The following is a 22666-nucleotide window of genomic DNA, read 5'->3' on the forward strand; positions in this document are numbered from 1 at the left end:
GGACCCCCTGGCTGGCCACTATGGGAAATGGGATGCTGGATGAAGTGGACCCTTGGCCTGGTCCTGCCAGGCGATTCGTCTGCTCTTATCAGTCGCGATGCTTAGGGATGGAGTCTCCATGGTCAGGGGGAAGCTGTCTTTCAGTACCAGCTGCTCTGAGAAAACAGGAGGGGAGAGCGCTCACGTCCCTCTTGTGGGTTTCCCAGAAGCATCTGCTGTCCACTGCTGGAAATAGGATATTGGGCTAGATGAAGCAAGGCAATTTTTCTGTTTGCTTTGGTTTATGTAACGAGACCAGTAATAAGGGACCGGAGAACATGAGCTCCATCTGACCCTTCTGTGGAAATCCCCAAATTATGTGCATAATGTGTAGATCATCCACCATTCATTGGATTTCGCTGGCAACATGTGGCGGTTTGTCTGATCTCACTTTAAAATGCGTGCCCTGCCAACACAGCTTGAGACGCCCCTGGGATAGTTTACAACGCTAATAAAATCATCCCGATCAAGACAACGGAACACAAGCAAGAGAAAGTGACCATTCACAAACAAGAGGACATTAGATTTTTGGTGGATTAGAAATTAATGAATGAACAAATAATTAAGGCCAAAGATGGCTGCTGAAGAGAGCGAGAGAGAAAGAGACGTGGGCAGGACTGATGAAATTTTGCAGGTTTCTTTACAGCAGGGGAGCAGAACCTCTCAGGAGGTTCCTGCCAGTAACTAAGTATTTCAGCTGTTTAGAATGGGGGAAACCACCACGGAAAAGTCTGGAAACCACCGAACGGTCGGCGGTCAAGGGAAAAGGAAGGGGTGCAGCCATCTAGGGGATGTGGCCCATGGGCCTCAAGTTCAATAGTCCTGCTCTGAAGACATTTTGTTTTAAAAGTTGGCAGAGTCACACACCGTCACAGCCTGGGTGGTGAACTTCCCCTGGAAACTGGAATGCTTTTGTTAGACTTCACTTCCAGTGCAATGTATAGAAAGTCAAGTGATGCCACTCTAGGTCTGCCTGGCACCCTCCACACGTGTTGGTCTTCAACTCCCATCTTCCCCAGCCAGCATGGCCATGGATGATAGGAGTCATAGTCCAACACATCTGGAAGCCGCCAGGTTGGGCACATCAGCGAACAGAGAATCACAGTCGAAGGCATATTTCACCTATTTTCCCAGATGTTCAGGCTGCCCAGTCTTAAAAAAAGAACCCTCAACGGTGTTTGCCAAATCTCTCTTACGTGGGGAAGCTGCTTCCAACCAGGATCCTCCCCAAAGGGTATTCCTTTCCGCTGACAGTCACTGGTGGGCTGACTTCCAAATTCCCAAAGGAGTCCAAACTGGTGACCACTTCAAAGAGCGGTTCCCTTGTCACGTAGCCAAAATCTGGGCCCTGCCGGGAAGCAAACAAATGAGAAGTCTCTTACACACGTTGGCTACAGAGAGCCTACTACGAATGATGTTAGAGAGCAGGCACCAAACATTTTGGAAAGGAACGAAGTCCTGTCCTCCGTCTGCTGTATCTACGGTGGCTACATGAGATGGAGTTTCCAGATGGGTGAGACGTTCAGTGCCTTGTCCCCCTCAGTAGCTAGGACGGGTATATATGTTTTTAGTATTGATTTATTACATTTCTATACCACCCAATAGCCGAAGCTCTCTGTGCTTTTGCTTTTGAAGGTCTTTCTCTGGGAGCCCCTGCCAAAGGAAGTGAGGTGGGTGGCTACCAGGAAGAGGGCCTTTTCTGCTGTGGCACCCTGGCTGTGTTACAAGCTCCCTAGAGAGGCTCATCTAGTGCCTATGTTGTTCTTCTGGTGCCAGGTGAAGACCTTTTTATTCTCCCAGCATTTTAGCTTCCTAGTCTCTTAGCTCTGGTGTTTTAAATCTGTATTTTAAATCTCTGCATTGCGGCTAGGTTTTATTCTGGTTGTACTTTTCTATTGTAGTTTTAAGCTTTCATATTTTATATTGCTTTATGCTGTGCTTTGTGGTTTTAATTTTTGTGAACGGCCCAGAGAGCTTTGGCTCTTAGACGGTAGAGAAATGAAATAAATAAATAGTAGTAGTTCTGTGCTTTTGTTTTTATTGTAGTCCAGTGGTGGCCCAGATCAAAAGCAGGAATAGATGTTAAAGCAAACATCAGACTATATAGCTTACATCAGCATTGGCTCCATTAACAATATGGGAAGAACAAAATGCCAAAATGACATCTAAGGAATTAAGTGTGTTCATGCTGTTGGGAGCTAGCAGAGTCATAGCTCCAAGTTAGAAAACTGCAGAACTTGGCACATGGTCTTGTGACAAATAGCCATGGCAGAAAAATGGACTTACCAACTGGAATTTGCTAAAGGCAGAGTCAAAATAATCCGATTTTATATAATCTGGCATGATTTTATTGTATATACAAATCAGAGACATACATTGCAATATCTGTCAAAGCCTTTCCTCAGGTTATGGAAAAGAGATGAAATATAATTTGCTGTTCTGAAGAGTCATAAAGAAAACCCCAAGCAGCCAACGGATTCCACCTATATTTTTGTCCGTAAAGTGGAGCAAACATTAAATGGACTAGACCCCTCTGTCAACAACTAGATTTAAATTTGATGTGGTTGTTTGTCATTGTAAATAACGACGAAAGAAACAAAAAATATTGCCGAATAACAGAAAGGAAATAAAAGACAGAAACTGCAGGAAGGGGTGATCATGTCATAGAATCACAGAGTTGGAAGGGGGCCATTTAGGCCATCAAACCCATCCCCTGCTTAGCCCAGGAATCTAGTTGAAAGCATCCCTGACAGATGGCTGTCCAGTCTCTGCCTGAAGACCTCCACCTCCCTAGGCAGATGGTTCTATTGTTTGACTGCTCAAACCGCTAGGATGTTTTTCCTGATGTTCAACCGAAATCTGCCTTCCTGCAACTTAAGCCGGTTATTTCGTGTCCTGTGTTCTTGGATGATCAAGAAAAAGTTGCGTCCCTCTTCTGTGTGACAACCCTTTAGGTACTTGAGAAGTGCTCTCGCATCCCCCCTCAGTCATCTCTTCTGAAGACTAAACACACCCAGTTCCTTCCACCTTTCCTCGTAGGACTTTGCTTCTAGTCCCCTGATCATCTTTGTTGCCCTTCTCTGAACTCGCTCCAATTTATTTGAATTTTTCTTAAAGTGTGGCATCCAAAACTGGGCACAGTATTCCAGGCGAGGTCTGATGGGTGCACAGTAGAGTGGAACCATCACTTCCCGTGATTTTGAAACTGTGCTTCTATTGATGCAGCCTAAAATGTCATCTCACCAAAGGTGAGAAGCAGAAGCTGCCCTTGACTAACAGGCGGGCAAATATACTTGTCACAATACTGTGCTAATAAGCAAGAAATGAGCCTGCAGCGAGGCCCGGCCTGATCTCTCAGAGCCATTTAAATCCCACATAAGCCCTGTTTGGAGGCATCAGGCAGAGTGAAACGGGGCGGAGGGGCCGCTGTTCTGAATTTCCTTTAATCTGCTCAGCACATGATAATACACTGGCTGTTTGCATCTGCCTGTAGGGTGGGAGGCTGCCAGGGAAACCCAAGCACAGGGGGGTTGCTGGCTCCTAAAAGATTTGAGAACTGGAGCCCACAGGGAACCAATCTGCATATGGTCATTTATATGAACCCCGCCCCCCCCGCCAAAAACATATTTGTGATGTGGGGAAGATTTTTTTAGGGGGGTGTTGCAGCATGTGGGGAGGGGAGAGTTGACCTTCCTTCCCCAGCTTCAATCCCAAAATATCTGGAGGGTGCCAGGTTGAGGAAGGTGGGTGTAAAGAATTACGTAAAGAAATGACATGTGCTCAGAGGCACTCTTGCTATTAACGTCACACAGTGGTGCTGAAAATAGTGGAACTTCACTGGGCAAGGAAAGGAGGTGCATCTGCACCTCTTAAGAACATCAGAAGAGCCCTGCTGGATCAGACCGAGGGACCATCCAGCCCAGAATTCTCTTCACACCGTGGCCAACCAGCTGCCGACCAGGAACCCACAAGCAGGGCAGGAGTGCAACAGCACCCTACCGCCCATGCTCCCCAGCAACTGGCGTGCATAGGCACACTGCCTCTGATATTGGAGGGAGCACAGAGCTCTCAGGACTAGTGGCCATTGATAGCCTTCTCCAGGAATTTGTCCAACCCCCTTTTAAAGGCACCCAAATTGGTAGCCATCACTACGTCTTCCGGAAGCAAATTTCACACTTTAACTCCGTGCTGTGTGAAGAAGTCCTTGCTTTGTCCCGAATCTCCCACCTTTGTCCTGAATCTCCCACCAACCAGCTTCCCGGGATGACTCCCAGCCCTAGCCTGAGCAATGGCTTCGCCTTGCCCATTCCGAGCTCCTGCCCGTATCTGGGTGGGACTTAAACTGCGCAGACAACAACCGGAAAACTGCAAGTGGAACCACTGGATGTTCCCGCGGCACACACACGCTGACTCTGCTTAGCCCCACACCACACAGCAGGGCTAAGCAACCTGCTCCGCCCTCCGGATGTTTTGGACTACAACTCCCACAACCCCCCATCATTGGCCATGCTGGCTGGGGCTCACAGGAACTGTAGTCCAAAACGTTTGGAGGGCGCCAGGTTGCCTAGCCTTGCCAAAGAGCAGAGATGCAGAATCTCTTTTGGCCCAAGGGCTGGATCCCATTGCGGAGTAGCTCTCGGGAGCCACATTCCAGTGGTGGGCGGGGCTGAAGGCAAAGGGGGCGTGGCTAAAATGCCAGCACTTTTTAGCTTAAAGATCTTCCTGCCAGTAACTCAGCCTCAGGAGAGGCATTTTAGACCTTGTACAGTTGGGGGGGGGGGAACCGCACCAAAGCTGGAAAACTACCCAGTGGTGGTCAGGGGAAAAGGACTGAGGCCAAGGGAAGGGCGTGCGGCCCTCTGGAGAATCCTGGAGGCCAGATTTGGCCCACAGGCCTGAGGTTCTTCACACTTGCCATAGAGGCTCCTCGCCTTTAAATTACAACCACATGTGGGCACCCCACAGAGGTCTACACTGAGCATACAATTGTATTTTATTTTATGTGTTATTACATTTAAATCCCACTTTTTTTCCTCTTGCAAGGAACCCACGGTGGCTTACCTGATCCTCCTCCTCTCCATTTTATCCTCACAACAACCCTGTGAGGTGGGTTAGGCTGAGAGTCAGTGACTGGCCCAAAGTCACCCAGTGAGCTCCATGGCTGAAGGGGGACTCGAACCCAGATCTCCCAAGTCCCAGCCCAGCACTCTCACCACTACACCACAGTGGCTCTCTCCCCATGAAATGCCCACAGAAGCCACTGATCTGAGTATGTCTCCAAGGCCAAGGGACTATTAGCAGCCCACCAGTCCTGCCCAAGAGGACGAGGACCTGAACAGATCCCTCCTCGGTCCTGGTGGTGGTGATGCTGGAGGAAAACTTTAGCCGAGAAAGCTGTCTGAAGTGCTGGAAGCTAGAAGCTGGCAACTGCTGCGGAGCGCCCGTCTTGCTGCAGGGCTGAGATGCTGTGGATTCAAGTCGACACCAGAAGGACATGCAAGTAGCAGGTCTGGAACCTGCAGTTCAAATGATTTTGAAGATCTGTGTCCCGAACGGGAAAGCAAAGGAGGAGTTGTCCTGCAGGGGGGCAGCGGGAAGCAGCAGCACATGTGCCTCCATAGACACAACGGAGGTTCAACGTTTTATATGAAGCCGCCCATTTTCGCACAGAGGCTTGAGGGACATGGAGCAGGAGCCCCGCACTGTGCTCAGCCTGAAGTGCTCAGCTAATGGACAAATAGCAGCTTCCTGAGCTTCTACCAAACCTGGCTGGGAATGATAGGCGTTGCAGTCCAACTCCCATCTGAAGGGCATCAGATTGGGGAAGGCCGTCTTATATACCCCAGCAGGAAGACAGAAACCTGGTGAGTGTAGGCTGGTCCTCATCAGCTGTACAGGTCAGCTGGGAACAACAGGACCACCAGAAGCTGCCTTATCCAGCCCAATATTGTCGACACTGACTGGCAGCAGTGGCTCTCCAGGGTTTCAGACCAGAGGTCTTTCCTAGTTCTACCTGGAGATGCCGGGGACTGAATACGGGACCTTTTTAATGTAAAAAGTGGGCTCTACCACTGAGCTACAGCCTCTCCCTTAAAAGTGTAGCCAATCCGTTAAGGCATAACCTATCAGTGATCCTGCATCTTGATATCTGGAGATGCTGGGGATTGAACCTGGGACCTTCTGCGTGCAAAGCAGGGGCTCTACCACTGAGTTGACTCATGGGTCACACAGAGGAATCTATGAACGGAAATGACGCAGACAGAACCCCCCAAATGAAAACTCAGCAGAGATTCCATAAGCGCGGGGGGTGTTGAACCTCTCTCAGCACAAGGGCCAAATCCAAGATCAAAGAAGCTCTCCGGGGCTACATCTCAGTGGTGGGTGGGGCCGAAGGCAAAAGGGGCAGGGCCAATACACCCCGAACACCTGCATATTTTAGCTTAAAGCTCTTGCTGCCTGTCAATCGGCCTTAAGGGGCATTTCAATGGTTTAGAATGTGGAGGACATGGGGAAAAAGCTGGGAAATCACCCAACAATTGGTGGACTCAGGGAAGGGGTGGGCCCAAGGGAAAGGGGCGGGGCCAGGGGAAAGGGAACCGCGGAGGGTCCGATTCCAAAGGATTTAGAAAAGAGGCGGGTTTGAGGAGCTATCTGAAGGAGGAGAAAAGAGATAAATCGATAGCTGGACAGGCAGCGTTGCAATGGTGTGCCAGGAGGGAGTCCCAGGCATAAGCGGCAGCAAAGAAGAAAGGGTGGAGATGCTGAAGGGAGCAAGAGACCTCCAGGGCGGTGGAGCCGGAGGAGTGAAGGTTGCAGGCAGGGAGGTATCCTGATACGGGCGCAGAGGAGCTGCCCACGAATGCACGTGCGAGGCGCAAACCCGCAGACGGGGCAGGCATGGTAGACAGAGGCTGGCGAGAGAGACAACCACTCAAAGTCGAGGAAGGGGCTCCGGTCCACGGCCAGCCTTGGGAAACGGCCCTGTGGTAAACTGGGCTGTTTGAACCCCGTTTGCGAGGCGTAACCGCATCCCCACGATTAGGTTACTGGAAGGTATGTCAAAGGGCATTATGGAAGGGCATTTATTTCCCCCCCTGCTGCCAGGAGATGCTTTCGCGATTGCGCCAACCCCACTCAAAGCAGATGACAGGTTGACAGCTTCATCTCAAGTCCAGGAAAGAAGTGAATGCCGTCACCCTTCCTTGGACAAAACAGCTCTTTTCCTTGAAGATCTTGTGGGCTTGGAACGCTGTCCGGTTAGGGATGAGCAGGAAGCCATTGGAGAAAACCGCAAGCCTGGATAACATTACAACAGCGCCCTGCATGAATCCTCCTCCGCTGCTACCCCAAATAGATATCAGAATGACTCAGGATATTAATTTCATTGCCTTAATCCTGAATCATTCAGTAATCCCAACCGAACACCCAGCGAGGTGGCGATGGCTCTGTTTTTCTCGTTCGAGGGTATCTGGGATGGCTCATGTCTGAGGCCAAAAGCCATCTGTCATCCTGTGAGTCTGTGGTATGAGGATGGCAAAGTCTTGCTGAGCGGCAGGGAGTGGCAAAGAGAGCAGTGTATCAGCTGCTCACTGCAACCCAGTCACTTTTTTATTTAGAAACAGAGGAGCGAGTCAGGATATGGTGACAAAGACTGGATTTCATAGAATCATAGAATGGTAGAGTTGGAAGGGGCCTACAAGACCCTCGAGTCCAACCCCCTGCTCAGTGCAGGAATCCAAGTCAGAGCATCCCTGACAGATGGCTGTCCAGCCTCGTCTTGAATGCCTCCAGTGTGGGAGAGCCCACCGCTTCCCTGGGGAATGGGTTCCATTGTTGTATTGCTCTAACAGTCAGGACGTTTTTCCTGATGTTCAGCCGGAATCTGGCTTCCTGTCGCTTGAGCCCATGATTCTGTGTCCTGCACTCTGGGATGATCAAGAAGAGGTCCAGGCCTTCCTCTCTGGGACAACCTTTCAAGTACTTGAAGAGTGCTATCCTATCTCCCCTCAGTCTTCTCTTCTCAAGGCTAAACTTTCCCGGGGCGGAGGGTTTTTTTAAAATGGATGTTCAAGAACATAAGAGCCATGGTGGCTCAGACCCAGGGTCCATCAAGTCCAGCATTCTGTTCACACAGTGGAGAACCAGCTGCCCATGGGAAGCCCACAAGCAGGACACGAGTGCAACAGCACCCTCCCGCCCATGTTCCCCAGCAGTTGGTGTACATAGGTAGCATGTAGCCATCAGGACTAGTCGCCATTGATAGCCTTCTCCTACTATCTCCTTTTAAAGCTGCCCAAAGTGGTGGCCATCACAACATCTTGTGGAAGGGAATTCCGTAGTTTAACTACGCGCTGTATGAAGAAGTCGTTCCTTTGATCTGTCCTGAATCTCCCACCCATCAGCTTAATCGGATGACCCCGGGTTCTAGTATTATGGGAGAGGGAGAAAATGTCTCCCTATCCACATTCTCCACACCAGGCATAATTTTGTACACCTCTATCACGTCTCCTCTTACCTTCCTTTTTTCCAGCCTAAACAATCCCAGCTGTTGCATCCTTCTCTCATAGGGGAGATGCTCCAGCCCCTTGATCATTTTAGTTGCCCTTTTCTGCATTTTTTCCAGCTCTACAGTATGGTTTTTTTTAGGTGTGGTGAGCAGAACCGTACACAGGATTCCAAATGTGGTCACAGCATAGATTTATATAAGGGCAGTATAATCTCGGCAGTTTTATTCTCAATTCCTTTCCTAATTATGCCTGACATGGAGTTTGCCTTTTTCACAGCAGCCACACACTGGGTCCACATATTCATCAAACTGTCCACCACAACCCCAAGATCTCGTTCTTGTTTGTCGGATGTCTCGGTGAGGTAAGAACAACGCACACTAGGCTGGTGTCATGTGACCCAAATCTCAGGGCTCCTTCCCCAGCTTGTGGGGCCAAGTCACTTTCGAGTCAAGGTATGGACTGGTTGTGCGTCAATCCATAACTTACTTCCATTCATCCCAATCCTCTCTCTGCATCTCCATTTCCCATTCTGTAAGACAGAGACACGATTACAGCACACTCCTGTGCATGTCTAGTCAGAAGTAAGCCTCGCTGAGCTCAGTGGCACTTACTCCCAGGTAAGAGCATCTTGGATTGCAGCTTTAATCTGCTTGAACCTGAGTGAGCTTTTAAAAATTATTATTAACGGCTCTGAAAGTTAGCAACAAAGTTTGTGAATCCAAGGACAAAAGACTGCAAGAAGCTGCCTGGTTATTACGATTGTAGCCAAAGGTCCTTCTTCGCATGCCTCCATGGTCAGAGGTTAAGGTGGGTAGGAACAGGGAAGAGCCTTTTCAGTTGTGGCACCATGTCCTCCCCAGCGGAGGCTCACCTGGCACTTGACCTGCTAAGCTTTTGATGCTGGGCAAAGGGGGTTTTATTTGCCAGGCTTTGAGTCCTAACCTGCTGCTGCCGTTTTAAGGGCTCATGTTTTAAGGGCTCCCCTAGCCTTCCCAACTGGGCACTCTCCAGACGTGTTGGACTCCTATCATCCTCAGCCAATGGGCATACCACCTGGGGATGATGGACATCGCAGTCCAATACATCTGGGGGCCGCCACATTGGGGGAAGTTGTGCTAGTGTCTCTGCTCTTGCATCGCCTGACAGTTGCTTTTGTTGCCATATTATAATTTAAGAATGGGATTGTGGGACATTTGGCAAAAATCCACAGGATCAGGAGGGATATACGCTTGGAAATGAAACAAAATAAATAAGGAACACCATTAGCTTCAGTTTCTTCCTCTGTCCTCTTTGAGCTCTGTTCGCTCAAAATGCAAGATGGGCAGAGCATAGTGTGCGGAGACGCCTGTCCAAGTGTGTCTTCCACCAGGAAGACACACTTGGCAAGAGAAGAGAAGAGAAGAGAAGAGAAGAGAAGAGAAGAGAAGAGAAGAGGGGGGCACATCCTCTTGCATGCTCAAAAGGCACAAATTCTGGCTGGTAGAGTGAGAAGATGAAAGCTGTCATAAAGATGATTTAACAGGAATGAGGATGCATTGGATAAGTGCCTTTGGTTTCTGCTTACTTCGAGAAGGAAGTGGTGGCAGGAGGTGTGAGAATGGAACCTTCTTTTCGTGTTGCTCCTTGGTTCCTCCCCCTGCGTCCTCCGCACATTCGTGGGGATTAGCGGCCTGCATTTTGCTTCCAGGAGGTGGAAAACTGACTGCAGCCAAGTCCAATTGGGGGGGGGGGTGTCTTTCCTCTTATAAAGGATCTGTCTCTTTGTTAGTCAGAAGTCTGATCCCCTACGTGCGTTTGGTTCTTGGGCAAAACTGAAGAAAGGTTGTTTGGAACCATCCCCGTCAGTGAAAAGAATCGGCAAAGTTACAACAACAAAGATGTTTCAGGCAGCTTAATGTTTAACAGACTGATTGGGGCTTCGTGGACTAGGGAGAACTTAAGCTCCAGCCCATGAAAGCTCCTGCAAAAAGTCAAATTAAGCTACACCAGCTCCAAAATTCCACCCAGGAATTTCACTTGGCTTCTTTTGGTCCCAAACATGTTCCCGAGACTGGAGAACCACATGCAGGTTCTCCATTGCTATGTTCTGACATGCCATCTGTTTGCTCATCTGCCCGGTAGGCCATGTTTTACACAGCCATTCTCTCAAGAGGAGAAGTTTGGTTTCATTTCCACTGTCTCAGTATTAAAAGTTGCACTGTAACCAAGAGATGTCCAATTAAACCTTGATATTTCTTAGGGATGCAGTCTTCAACAGATACGAACCTGCCGGGTTTTATGATTTCTCAGTCCTGCTGCCACTGAAGGCACGTTTGGCGGGGACTCGAGAGAAGGCCTTTTCGGTGGCTGCTCCCAGTCTCTGGAACTCCTTGCTGAGGGAGGCTAGATTGGCTCCCTCTCTGTTGTCTTTCCGCTGGCAGGCAAATCCATTTTTATTCAGGCACGCCTTTGGCAAATAAGCTGATCTGTTACTCTAACTGGTTGGATGCTGTCTATTTGTTTCTTCTTGTTGTGCTTTGGTTTGTTTCTAGTGTGTGTTTTAACCAAGACCTGTTTTCATTCTGTTCTTTTATTTGTGTTAGCTGCCGTGAGTGCCATTTTTTCAGTAGAAAGGTGGGACATAAATGAAATAAATACCTAACGTAGCCCACAAGCAGTACCCAAGGTGAAAAGTCTGTTTTTCAGAAGATCGTTTGGGGGCGGGGGTAAGATCAGATGGGATGCAGGCTTTTAAGAGCTATCTAAAGAGGAAGAAGATTCAAGCCTTCATTTCGAAGCCCAGAGGGCAAGGGAACTGTTGAGGCTCTCAGTAGGTAAACAGGAATGTCTCTAGTTCATTTTCTACAGATGATTCTAAATCCAACAGAGAGCTAAATTCCCTGACACAAAATGGCGGAGGCATTTCTAGACTGGAAGAGAGTTAAGGCCCCTCCCTTGGTCTCTTCTGAAATTTCTGTGACTTTGCTATTGGCCTCAAAGGCATCAATTACTGGGGCTTGCAAGGGGAAAGCGGCCTCTGAAGCCCTGGAATTTGTAGAAAATGACCCGCTAAGTTCCAAGTTCCTTCTCTCAGTGGCCTGGGTTGAGCATCATGGGAGGACCTGTAGCCCTTCTGGTTTTGCCAAGTCCTCCTCCTCCAAGAAATTAATCCTCTCCTCTTGTTTTCCATTAAGTGGGCCCCTAAGGGCTTACGGACGCACAGCCACCTCGCTAGCGGGGTGGAGGGAATATTCAGCTAAAATGTCCCATCTGGAAAATGAGATGGGAAAAGATAGTAGGGGGGATTAGAGGATGCTTCAAAGCCAAAGATTGGAATATAATATGTTTAGCTGCTCTGGAGTCTGAAATTGCTTTTCTAAATGCTATGTATCTTCTTCTTCTTCTTTAAAGAGAGTGCACATAGAGGTAGGTGCCCAGTTCTTTTACATATAGATTTGCAAAGAGAGCGAGTGAGAGATCAGCGTGGTATTCCTGTCCCGCATGACAAATCTGGGACTGCCTGTACTCATTCGAGGCATGATAAATGATAGATTTTGCCACATTTAAAAGCAATTGACCTTCTCTGAGCGGGCACGGAGGGAAAAAGGAGCCGTTCATGGGCTGTAATACCACCGGCGCCTCGCGCCCGTCTCTGTTTACTGGCACCGCCGCAGAAGCGACGCGGGGTGGCGCCTCGTGGCCACAGATGCGGCAAACGCACGTGCTCCCCCAGGTTTCAGGGGTGTCGCAACCTCACAGTGTGTATGGATCCATTTTGGGGGCAAGGAGGAAGGGCTAACTGAAGCATTGCTCACCTTGCCGCTTTTGCTATACCTTTCCTGAATGGCTGGCAAGGTTTCTGCCCGTCGTTAGCTGACGTTGACTGACGCATTCTGTTGGTGGATTATCGACCAGTTTGAAATGCCATACCCATTGCTGACGCTTTATCTCTCGAGTGTCCTATCCCTAAAGTAGAGATGGACAAATGTGTCAACCTCGCTTTCACTCTGTTTCTCATTTTTCCAATCTTAATTTCTATTCATCTTGAACTTTGAGAATTTCTCCATTCATCCTGAACGATGAGACTGTTTTTCTTGCTTGAAAATTCATCAGCATTTATGTGCACATTTCTCCTAATTCGTGAATTTTTGTATGCATTTTTTGCCTAAATGGAGAGCTAGCGTGGTGCAGTGGTTAAAATGTTGGACTGGGACTTGGGAGATCCAGGTTCTAGCCCCCACTCGGCCATGAAGCTCACTGGGTGACTTTGGGCCAGTCCCTGGCTCAGCCTAACTTACCTCGCAGGGTTGTTGTAAGGATAAAATGAAGAGGAGGATGATTATGTACACTGCCTTGGGTTCCTTGCAGGAAAAAAGGTGGAATATAAGTATAATAAATAAGAAAAATAAAGAAATATACCCTTCTTTTGGCAAGCAATTTTCCAAATATTATGAGTTTATGAATTTTCTTTTCCATAATATACACTTCTTTATATGCATTTATTGGTCAACAATTTAAAAAATGCACACAAATATGTGTATATTAGGGAAAAGAACATTAAAAAATCATTATATTAGGAAAACTGCTTGCAAAAAAATGTATATATTGTATAACTCCACTGCAAAATTCAGAAAAGTGTGAATTTTGAAGAATTCACGTTCAGTTTAAAAGTGCAAAGTGAAGTAAATTTGCATTCAAATGTGAATGGAATTTTCTCCCCTTTCCCTGCTCTGAAGCAGCCTTCCCAAACCGGGTGCCTGCTAGATGTGTTGGACTACAACTCCCAGTATCCCCCAGACTAGGGAAGGCTGGCCTAAAATGTCCATTCTCCCCCGATGAGTGGACCTGGGCCTGTTAAGACGGCCCTTCCCCGATCTTGAAATGCCCCACTGGACGGCACAGATCCCTGCTTACTGTGAGCAATCTCAACATTTAGGAGGCAGGCGAGAAACTAACCTGCCAGATTAGGAATAGATGCCGCCTGGCAAAGCCGCCTCTCAGCTGTGTCCCTTCAAAGGGGAACTGAGCAGAGGAGGCTGGCAGGGCCTGGCACAGCGAAATGGCACCATTAAAAGCTCATTCTTTAGCCGAGTTCTCCTGCGGGTTCTGCACCAACCTCCTGCTGTCTCCCCTGCTTAATCACGTCCTTTCTTGTCTTTGTGACTGAGGCTATCCGGTTGCGCACTCCTTGTCCAGAGAAACTGCCTGGGGGTTGGGAGAAAGAGACCAGGTCCGGCCACCATCGCAGACGAGTAAATATCCCCAGTCTGGAGACACCAGCGGTCCCCTCCCGCATTTTGCCACTTGCTGTGTATGCAAGGCCATGCTGTTAGCAGTGCAGGCACTCCTCTTTCCTTCGCCATTGCACACGATCTCTTTCCAAACACGTTCGGGATTTTGCGGTCCAGTTTGCGTCTCGCCAGAGCTCTCCGATCCAGCTGCCAAGCCTGGTGGGCATCACCATGCCTCCCTTCTGCTCCGGCACATGTCGGATTTAAGCGTCACCGCTATGTCCCCATCACTGACTAGGGTCCCCCTTGCAACTCTCCTTCACACAAGAGAATTCAGGATCATTGCACACTCCAGCGCAAGGACAAAGAAGGAGTGCTTACCAAAATCTCTTTGACGGCAAAATCTCGGAGGCCTCCATCCCTCGGGGAGTCCAGAACCACCGGGAAGCGTTTGTGAGGGGCATGGATATAGCCAAACTCTATTTCATCCTGCCGAGGGAAGGAGAATCAGCAAGGCCTACTTCCCAAGCATCACAGACATGAATCCTTCCTAGCCAGCAGCACAGGGGCCCTTTATGCTCACGTTTCCAGCCCTGCTGAAAGAGCACTTGCGTTTTCCCTCTTCCCTCCCCATCCCATTTTCCTCTTGTGTCTTTTCAGATTGTACACCTGCAGTCAGGAACTGTCTTGATGGTTTGCAAGCAGCCTCTTTTTTGCCTGAGGAGCAGGACAAAAATCCTCTAAATAAATACATGCATAGCTGGAATTAAAACGGGGGCAATTTAATTAATGGGTAATGCCCTCCTCCACATCCAAGAGCCTTCTATACTATCTGTTCGCCAGTTAATTCCATTGGGCAAATGCCACAAAGAGCATAAGGAGAGCCGTGGTGGATCAGTTTAATCTTTGTAAACCGTCCAGAGCGCTTTGGCTGTTGGGCGGTATAGAAATGTAAATAATAATAATAATAATAATAATAAATAATCGGACCAAAGGCCTTTCTCATCCAGCACCGTTTTTCACAGAGGCCAACCAGATGCCTTCAGGAAGCCCAGAAGCAAGGCTCAAAAGCAACAGCCCCACCTTCCTGCTGCCGTTCCCGCACCACCAATATTCAGAGGCATGCTGTTGCCTCTGATCCTCTGCCATTGGCTACTAGTCAATGGCTACTAGTCATGATGGCTGTATGCATACCAGTTCGCCTCTGTATACCAGTTGCTGGGGAGCATAAGCGGGAGGGTGCTGTCATGCTCATGTCCTGCTAGTGGGCTTCCCATTGGGGCAGCTGGTTGGCCACTGTGGGAACAGGATGCTGGACTAAAAAGGCCTTTGGTCTGATCCAGCCGGGCTCTTCTGATGTTCTTAAGTTCAACCCTGGCAACTTCAAATAGAAGTTCATTGTTTGCAGGTTCGATTCCTTACTGCTGATCTCAGCTGGGGGATTAGCAAGGAATTGCCCCTTGAACAGCATCTCTGTTCATTGCTCCATGTCCATTTCTGTACCTGTAGAGCGGAGTAGGCGGAAGAAGAGTCTTTACTTATTGATTCCCCCCTTCTTTTTTTCTTTCCTTTCTAAAATAGCTATTGAAAGAGTCATGCCTTTGGGGATCCTTTAGACGAGGACAGAACCTGGGAATTTCTTTTAACGGTTTTACAGGAAGCTGCCTTGCGAGGGCAGAAATAAATGAAATAAAAATTAATCTTGTGTCCACAAAGTAGGCACATCGCCATTAAGTTGGGGCCCCTGTAGCATACTCCCCCCAAACTCGCCCCCCCCCCGCACCTGCTCACCTGCATCCACCGGTCCCCGCGGTTCATGTACCGTGAGCAAACGTTCACCTTACACTGGGCCTTGGTCAGCAAGTTCTGGATCTCCTTCAGGAAGAGATAATTATCCTTCACGCTGACGGAGGAGGAAAGATGGGGATGTTGTTATGGGAGGTCTTGCTCAGGTCCAGCAGGTGTCTTACTGTTGGGGTGGGGGGGATTCCACGGGGCAGTCTACTCTTCCCCAAGCTGCTGCCCTCCGGATGTGCCAGACAGCACCTCCTGGCTGCTATAAATTAGACAGGTGCCAACCCTTCTGGGCTTTACCGAAAACAGACCTCTTCCAGCAGGCGGTCCCAGGAAAGTAACCTGGTTCTCTGTATGAAGACTTGTTTTTGTTCATGGCTCAGGTATTTCTTTAATATAAGCGATGCATAAATACTGTCAAAGAGATACTCTTATCAGTCCCAGCCAGCATGGTCAATGGTTAGGGATGATGGGAGTTGTAGTCCTAAACATCTGGAGGGCACCACATTGGCGAAGGCTGACATAGGGTGGGGGTGACCCCTGGATCACAGATCGGAGAGAACATTTCATTTCATTTATTCCCTTTCTACACCACACAATAGCCAAAGCTCGCTGGGCGGTTTACAAAGATTTAAAAACCTTAAAAATGCAGTAGATGCGTAATATATTTGAGGAGTCCTTTCCCCACCTCCTCCCCAAGCCCTGCCCCTAACTTGGGGGCCTACAGGAGGAAGACGCGCCTCTGCAGGCCGAATTAAGCCTGTGGGCCAAAGGTTCCCCATCCCTGCCACAGAACACCTAGTCCCAGCCATAACTGAAACAAAAGCATGTTCCACCTGTTCTCCCCTGCTGCAAGTTCCTTTCCCATCCTCCCTCGTCTTCCCCTCTCTCAGCATTTCTGATGGTGAACCTACTGTGGCAGAGACCTGTACTCGTGCACGTTGTAAAGTGGCTACTGATGGCACCGTATTAAAAAGTATTGTTATTGACTGTAATGACCGCAAAGTAGTTTTTGTTATATGCCATCACTTGCTGTTGCACCCTGTGTCCCCCAGTTGCAGTTTGCGCTTTGCTTCCAGGAATAACAACAACAACAACCCCCTCTCTAAAATATGTTTGCTGTCACAGACATAAAACCTGACATTCAGCCCAGCTTCAGAATGCCAAGCCCATTTCAACAGCAAGCCAACGTTGCCTTCGAAACGCCCCCTCGTAAGCTCTTTATCGTGAGTTGCCTGTACCGCCACCACCCACACCCTTCCGCCTTCCGGGCTCTTTACCTGCACACAAAAACGCTGACAGGCGCCAAGATGTTCGGGGTCATGATCCATGGAGCGACCCGGAAGACAACAGTGTCTGTGAAAATTGGGGTCTGTGGAATACCCTGTAAAGAGATTGCAAAAAAGGGCACGCAGCGTAAAGGTGAGTGAATAAATACATGCACAATGGTAGTGTCTTGGTTGGTATGCACACCCAGGGGTCCCAGTTCAACAGATGGCACATACAACAGCCAGGACTGAGCTTGTGTGTGTGTGTGTGTGCGTGCATTTAGCCGTTTGGCTGGGAAAGAGGAGCATTCAGGTGTGTGCTAAATCAGCCCCCTCCCGAACAGCTAACTGGCAGGAGTCCCGAACAGCTAACTGGCAGGAGTCCAGCTCGCACAGTTAAATCAATTAAGGGGCTAAATACTGCATGGGAGAATTAAAAGCAACACCAGTATTCCGACTGCCCAGAGAAAAAGTCAGCAACAGAATGTTGACCGACAGTGCAGTTTCTGTGAGGGAAGCAAAAGGTCCCTGCGGGTAAAGAAGCTAGTGAGATTGGCCAAAGAAGCTGAGGAAAGGATGTGTCTCAATTAGAAATACTCCAAAATCCATATAGTGCCATGCATTTATGAGGCCAACAACTGCCTTTGTTTTTGGTTAGAAATACGTCGCCAAATTAGCAGATGGTGGACGGGAGTTATATTTTTATGCTGCGATGCAGCCGCGGGCCCGCAGAAGTCATGTGCGCCATTCCAGGGGCGGGCGAGAGAGAACCTGAGAAGGCCATTTGGCTTAATTGAAAACCAATCGCCTTTCTCCGGGCCAATTTATATTGCTCTAAAAAGAGCAAGGCAGGGAGAGTTGCACCCTCTAAGGAGTCCCTTTGTGGGCCAGAGAGAGAACAAAGAGGGGGCACTTGAAAGGAAAGGTCACTGCCACCAGGACGCTGGCGCATTAGCAGTGTGAACGGATGTGTCAAGCCATAACATCAGCAGCTCCTTCAGCAGTTACGTTGCACCGGCTGCCAGAGGGAGAGAGGACAGATCACGCACCAGGAAAGGTGGCTGAGGAATGAATTCGCTGCAAGTGGGGAGGCCGTGTCGGGGAGTGCCTGCACGCACACTCCAGGAGCCCGGGGCGGGCGGACTTCAGCCCTGCGGGATCTACCTTGTGTGTTGTTTTTTTACTAGAACTCCGGGATCCACTGGTCAGAGCCAGGAGCAAAACAACACTAACACGGGCAGATGGGAACGTGCTAAGAATTAAAAGAACGGAGGGCCTCTGAGCACATGCTCAGCCCAGGACTTTGTGATCAGTACCAAAACTAAACCCACAAGTCCTTTCACACAAAACTCGACTCCCAGTTTTCCCCTTAGCTTTCTTTTTCAGCAACCTAATTTCCTCGTGTGTGTGTGTGTGTGTGTGTGTTTTAGTGGCTTGTTTGTTTATTTATGTATTTATACACACTACCTATACACTGCTTGATATCGTAACATTTATTTATTTAAACTACTTATATTGCTTGATATCATAAGGTCTCTGAGCAGTGTATGTAAAAAAATACATAAAACACAATATAAACGCCAATGTAAAAACAAACACAAAATGTTACAAAAACAGTTGTTGCTGTTGTTAGACAATTGGAGTCCCTTGATGATCTACTGCAAATCACTCAGGGATCTAGTGAAGAACCTGGTCAACCTTTTGCCCAACCCTGCAGTGAACTATGGTATCCTTCACTGATCATTGGTTTAGCAATTACTTCTTGATTAATGCACATGACTTGCGAGGGCCTGTCTGTGTTGCTGCATGAAAATATAAGGTTTGTTAGCCATCTGCTAATTGGGTTGCATATTTCTAAATAAAACACATCCACAAAGCTCCATTAAGGAAGGAAAGATGGGACAGTGCAAGGAGCCCCCTGCCTGGAAGCACCTGAAGTGGATAGGGAGATGTTTTTCCGCCCTTTCTCATAATAGTAGAACCCCAATGGTGAAGCTGAATGAATGGTGGGAGATTCAGGACAGATCAAAGGAAGGACTTCTTCACACAGTGCAGAGTTAAACTGTGGAACTCACTGCCACAAGTTGTAGGGATGGCTGCCAACTTGGATGGCTTTAAAAGGGGGCTGGATAGATCCATGGAGGATGAGGCTATCAACAGTGGCATAGTAGAGCCAGGGACACCAATCTGGCACATTTTTATTAGCAGGGATGCCAACATCACCTGCCACCCTCCTTCCCTGCTCCCTCTGTGATGAGCTGCGATCCTCACAGTGGCTGGGGTGGGGGGATGGATTTCCCCAGCAACGACCTAGGGCCCCCTGTCGCAATGCGAAGTGTTTTGGAGTGGCCCGGTCTTGAGTGGGCAATTCAGCTTTGCAAAAGACCTGTTCCTGATGTGGACCAGCGCGGCTGCCTGCATCTTTGGACTCTCCTTGAGGGTCTGGCTATGGGAAACTATCACAATGAGCAGGCACACTTCAGAAGTGGCCACGACAACACTGGCTCCCCATGGCTACTAATGGCTCTTTGCTCCTCCAGTATCAGAGGCAGCATGCCCGTGTATGCCGGCCGCTGGGGAACGTGGGCGGGAGGGTGCCACTGCACTCCTGTCCCCCTCGTGGGCTTCCCATTGGGGCAGCTGGTTGGCCACCGTGTGAACAGAATGCTGGACCAGATGAGCCTTGGTCTGCTCCAGCAGGGCTCCGCTGATGTTCTCACGGGAAGGCAAGCTCTTTCCACCCGATGCCTCGGGCCTGCTGCAGTATTATAAAGGACGCATGACCTTGGCGCTCCCTTTGCAGGAGGAAAGCAGCCGTGCCCCCTCTCCCGCCTCCACCGCACCCCTGCCGCGTTCGCTGCTGCACCTCAGCAACTGGCTCCAGAAGGCAGACGTGGACCGTGACGAGTCCGTTGAAGCTGTCGTCCGGGAAGCGGAGCCCCTCGACGAAGAACTCCAGCTCTGCGGAGCCCCCCGTGTACTTCACCACATGGTAGAGCTTTCTCCGGCCCAGGACGTGGATGTAGCGCTGGCCAAAGAATGGATCTGCAGGCGGAGGGAGCGGGGGACACGTTAGGGCAGGCGTGTCTGTGGCAAACCGGTTTTGTGGGATTGGTTCCAGCTTCTTCCTCCTGATGAAGTGGACAAGGTGCTTTCATCTGTACGGCTGACCACCTGCTTACTTGATCCTTGCCCATCTTGGCTCATTATGGGCTGCAGAGAGAGACTGGGTGAGGGGATCAGGGCGGTGGTGAATGCCTCCCTTGAGGAGGGAGTGATGCCATCAGCCCTCAAGGAGGCAGTGATAAGACCGCTCTTAAAGAAGCCCTCCTTGGGTCCCCAAGTTCTGAACAACTTTCATCCAGTCTCGAATCTGCCATTTTTTGGGCAAGGTGATTGAGCGGGTGGTGGCAATGCAGTTGAAGGCACACTTGGGAGAAGCCGATTATCTAGACCCATTTCAGTCGGGCTTCAGGCTTGGGCATGGGACAGAAATGGCCTTGGTCGCCTTGGTGGATGATATGAGGAGGGCTCTGGATAGGGGCAAATGTTCCTTCCTTGTTCTCCTCAACCTCTCAGCGGCTTTTGATACCATTGACAACGGTATCCTCCTGGACCGCCTGGAGGGGTTGGGCATTCGAGACACCGTATTGCAGTGGTTCCAGTCCTTCCTCTCCAGCAGGTACCAGAGGGTAGCACTGGGAGAGGAGGTTTTGGACCTGTGGCCGCTTACTTGTGGGGCGCCACAGCGTTCCATCCTCTCCCTGATGCTATTTAACATCTATGAGAAGCCACTGGGATTTTGTCCCTTGCAGGGGAGGAGGTCCATTTATCACATTTCTATACCACTCAATAGCCAATGCTCTCTGGGTGGTTTACGAAGACCAGTGCTGTCCTTTCACATTGAAGGACAGTTTGCTAGTGACGTATCAAAGATGGCGTTTGAAGAACACCCCCAGAACGGAGCCAACCTCCATATGTTAGGCAGTGGGCCAGTCTGAGAAGCAGCCTGTGATCCAGTGTGGCCAAAGGTGTGGCTGCCATCCACTCCTGTGGGAGCGATTTGCACAGCTGCAACTGGGCATCCAGGAGCCGTGCTGAGGTGAAGGCCAAACTGCTGCCCTCCCCCAGCCTGGCCAATTAATACGTTAATTCAATGTCTGGCTCCAAAACTGGTATGTCCAGTGTTCTAGGCCAAGGTGCCATCACTCAATCCACGGGGAAGAGTTATTTAGCCGCCTGGCCAAGAGAGAGGCCCGGCTTTGACCCAGCTTGGCGACCAGCCGCAGGCTCGAAACAAATTAAGTCAATAAGACTAGGGCCAAAGGGCTCTTTGAAGCAAAACCGTAAGGGGCAGGGCAGAGCGTGCTTAAAAACATTTTTTAAAGATCAGTATCTTGCATTTAGACAAGTCCAGTCCTTCCGCAGGAAAAGCTGGATTCTGGGGCTCTCCAAATCCTAAAAATGCATACGCTTTGCATGGATTTGCTCATCAGACATAATGAATCCTGCTGCTATTATTTCATGGGGGAAGCAAATAATGATAATAATTTTTAAAATAACATGCCACAGGGACTTTTTGGCTGGCACTCATTGTGCTCTGCGCCCCGCCCAAATCCAGTGACAGAAGTTGCAACTGGTTCTGACTTCCCAGAAGGGACACTGAGGCTGAGAATGGTGCAAGGAGGAGCTCTGCCTTTGGGGGGCAGCATCTGGGAGTGTCAGATTTTGGAAGATTTTGGTTCTGAAATCTTTTTGAGGGTTGAGGGCTTTTGTGCACTTTAGGCAGGTACGAGACTTGCCCTCCGGCCTTGAACTTTGAAATTGGACAGCTGAGTGCTTATGCAAATGGCCTGCGGGTGCTGGCGGCCTTGCAGAAGGGATGGGCTGTGTGCTTTCCAGCTGGGTCCCTTGTCATTACGGTTGCTTTATAGTGGCCGTTCCATCTGGGAGAGGCACATCCCTCTGCCACCAGCCTGCTGAGTGCCCCGGTGCGATTTTCCTCCCCTCTACCGACCTTGACAGCTGAACATCATCGCCGCTGAATGCGGTTTTATAATTGGCAATAAAGACACCACAGTAGTGCTGGGAGACAAAGGACGTCTCCCAAGGATTAGGGAGACCAAAGGGAGTGACAGTTTCATGGGCTGGAGGGCATTCCAGTGCAGTAATCCCTCAAAATGGGGTGTCTTATTGCTACAGTAAAATGCCTGGGGTGTTTTGTTGGCCTGTCCAGACTATCACATCTCTCTGCATTGAAGAGCTAAACACACATAACTGTGGAAGGCCTTGAACAGTTGACCTCCATAAGAACCAAAGAAGAGCCCTGCCAGATCAGACCAAGCATCCACCTTGCCCAGCGTTCTGTTCCCACAGTAGCCAACCAGCTGCCCCACGTGAAAAAGACAACAACGCGTGGCTACATCTTGAGCCTAGGTAGTAAAATGTTAGGCTCTCACATTTTACCCCTCCGTTTGGGACAGGGAGTGGCAGCAGGGGAATCCTCCCTTCCCACCTCTTCCATAAGCCCCTGGTAGCCTCCAGGCCGGGGGACAAAACTTGAGGAGGAGCCCATGCAAGGAGCCCAGGTCCCCGTGGACTGGATGGGACCCCTCCATGGGCCGGATCGGATTCCTACATTGATCTACACAGGAAGGTTGCAAAAGAAAAGAAAAATCAGATGACAGGAAGGTCGGATTGTTGGGGTTCATCTTTCCTGGTATTGTCTCCTCTTGACTGGTAGCAGCTCTCCAGGGTTTCAGGCAGTTTTCCCAGCCCTACGTGGAAATGCTGGGGACGGAACCTGAAACCTTCTGCCTGCAAAGCACGTGCTCTGTCACTGAGATAC

General features: G+C 49.5%; 1 protein-coding gene across 1 annotated transcript in view; it reads right to left on the minus strand.

Annotated features, from left to right (window-relative positions):
* The window catches only part of LOC146335172 (protein-arginine deiminase type-2-like), a 45540-nt gene that overhangs the window by 7599 nt on the left and 15275 nt on the right, over nt 1-22666 (minus strand). Inside the window, exons 7-11 of the mRNA XM_084822029.1 lie at nt 19685-19863; nt 16831-16934; nt 15548-15659; nt 14138-14245; nt 1236-1387 (exon numbers count right to left, since the gene is read on the minus strand). Of these exons, the coding sequence (XP_084678155.1) occupies nt 1236-1387; nt 14138-14245; nt 15548-15659; nt 16831-16934; nt 19685-19863 (655 nt within the window). The remainder of the gene's footprint in view (nt 1-1235; nt 1388-14137; nt 14246-15547; nt 15660-16830; nt 16935-19684; nt 19864-22666) is intronic.

Source organism: Heloderma suspectum, chromosome 15 (genome assembly GCF_057233095.1).
Source record: "Heloderma suspectum isolate Gila_16-S chromosome 15, 16-S_ref, whole genome shotgun sequence".
Lineage (NCBI taxonomy): Eukaryota > Metazoa > Chordata > Lepidosauria > Squamata > Helodermatidae > Heloderma > Heloderma suspectum.